Genomic DNA, 1728 nt, shown 5'->3' with positions numbered 1-1728 from the left:
CCGTTCAGGTTGTGCTCGGACCGGGTCGGGCTGGCTCTGACGGTTCCGGTGGCCTCGGCGCCGCCGGTCGCCTTGGAGTGGCTCCGACGTCGCTCGGGTTGTTCAAATGCCTCCGGAGTCGGCGGCGGTGGCGGCGGGGGGGGGGCGGTGCTGCTGGTTCTCGTGGTTCTGGTCGTGTTCTGCGGTCAGGAGTCGCGTGACGTGTCCTATGCCCTTGGTGACGCCCTCTCTGAAGAGAAGCTTGGCGCCGGTCCGAAGGTACTCGGGATGTTTGAGGAAGCCAAAGGCCACCACGGCCCGCTCGCCCGTCCTCAGCTCGTCCTGCCGGCGGACGGGCGAGGCGCGCGTCAAAAACGCCGTCCGGGGGGAGGGGGTGGGGGGGGGGGCGATGCGCCCGCAGGTACCTTTCCGTGCACCCGTTGCACGACGGCCGTCTGCCTGACGTTGCCCACGTGCGCCGTGACCTGCGAGCCCCGGCGGAAGGTCCCGGCGTGGAAGAGCAGAACCACGGCCGCCTCAAAGTGCCGGCAGACGCTGGGCTTCATCTTGGGACTCACCATCACCATGCCCTGCGCGCCGCTGTCGACTCGTTTCGGCTTTTTATTCCACCCGTGGGCCCGCCCCCCCCGGGGGCCTACCTTGCGCAGCAGCGTCCTGTCGAAGTTGCCGAGCGCCAGCGTGGCCGCCTGCCCCGCCCTCAGCAGCCTGCAGCTGGAGCGGTTCCTCTGGATGGACAGAACCTTCACGCGCAGGAAGCCGCCCTCGTCCGTCGGGCCCACCGCCAGACGCTCGCCTTCGCGACACACGCCGCTGACGAAAAAAAAAAAGCGAAATCGCGCAATCGCTAGCTCATCCGCGGCGGCGGCCCTCACCTGTACAAAGTCCCGCCCACCACCGTCCCCACGTCGGGAACCGAGTAGATCTCGTCCACCTGTCGGCATTGCGCGGGGGGCGGGTGTCGGGAGTCGCGTCCGATTGAGGGTGCGCGCGCTCGCCCGATTTTGTACCTGGAACTCGGTCAGCTGCTGCATGAGTTCTTCTTGTTGTTCGCTGTTGCTGAGCGGAGGGAGAACGTTCAGGAAGACCTTGAGGAGCTCCAGACCTTTCCCCGACACGCTGGACAGGGTGAAGATGGGCGTCACGCTGCACACACACACCCGCCCGACGGATCAGAGGCGGCGCGCGCAAACGGCGGCGGCGGCTAGCGCGCGCGCGTGCGCTAGCCGGCGGGCGTACCAGGCGGCGGGGGCGAACTGCTGCGCGGCGGCGACGGCGTCGTCGGCCGTGTGGACCGCCAGCGGGACCTTGTTGCATCCCGGCTGCTTGAGGAGGCGCTCCAGCTGCCGCAGCGTCCGCTCCACCGCCCCCCGCGAGCACACGTCCACTTTGCTGACGGCGATGAAGATGGGAACTTTCAGCGCCATGGCCAGGCCCAGGTGCTCCCTGGTGGTACCCGCTGCACACCCCGGAAAAAAAAAAATAAAAATGACAGAAATTGGTCCACTAACCCAAAAAAAGGACATTCAATTAGACATCTGACCAATGCCGGTGTTGGCGCCGACCACCAGCATGGCAAAGTCCGGGCAGTAGCTGGTGAGTCCGAAGACGGTGGTCTTCAGGTACTTGTGATGTCCCGCCAGGTCCATGAAGGTGATCATCTTGGAGGAGCTCTCGCAGATCTCCTCGGCGCTGCGCGAGTCGCTGTAGTTGACCACCTGGCGGCTCACG

General features: G+C 66.1%; 1 protein-coding gene across 1 annotated transcript in view; it reads right to left on the bottom strand.

Moving 5' to 3' along the window:
* Positions 1–12: 12 nt before the first annotated feature.
* Positions 13–1728, bottom strand: part of LOC109527615 (GTP-binding protein 2-like) — a 2947-nt gene continuing 1231 nt past the window's right edge. Inside the window, exons 5-11 of the mRNA XM_019889625.1 lie at positions 1541–1721; positions 1237–1456; positions 1008–1143; positions 873–931; positions 639–810; positions 405–569; positions 13–321 (exon numbers count right to left, since the gene is read on the bottom strand). Of these exons, the coding sequence (XP_019745184.1) occupies positions 103–321; positions 405–569; positions 639–810; positions 873–931; positions 1008–1143; positions 1237–1456; positions 1541–1721 (1152 nt within the window). The 3' untranslated portion in view covers positions 13–102. The remainder of the gene's footprint in view (positions 322–404; positions 570–638; positions 811–872; positions 932–1007; positions 1144–1236; positions 1457–1540; positions 1722–1728) is intronic.

The sequence above is a fragment of the Hippocampus comes genome, unplaced genomic scaffold, assembly GCF_001891065.2.
Source record: "Hippocampus comes isolate QL1 unplaced genomic scaffold, H_comes_QL1_v1.1 scaffold301, whole genome shotgun sequence".
Lineage (NCBI taxonomy): Eukaryota > Metazoa > Chordata > Actinopteri > Syngnathiformes > Syngnathidae > Hippocampus > Hippocampus comes.
This window is presented reverse-complemented; position numbering and strand designations above follow the sequence as displayed.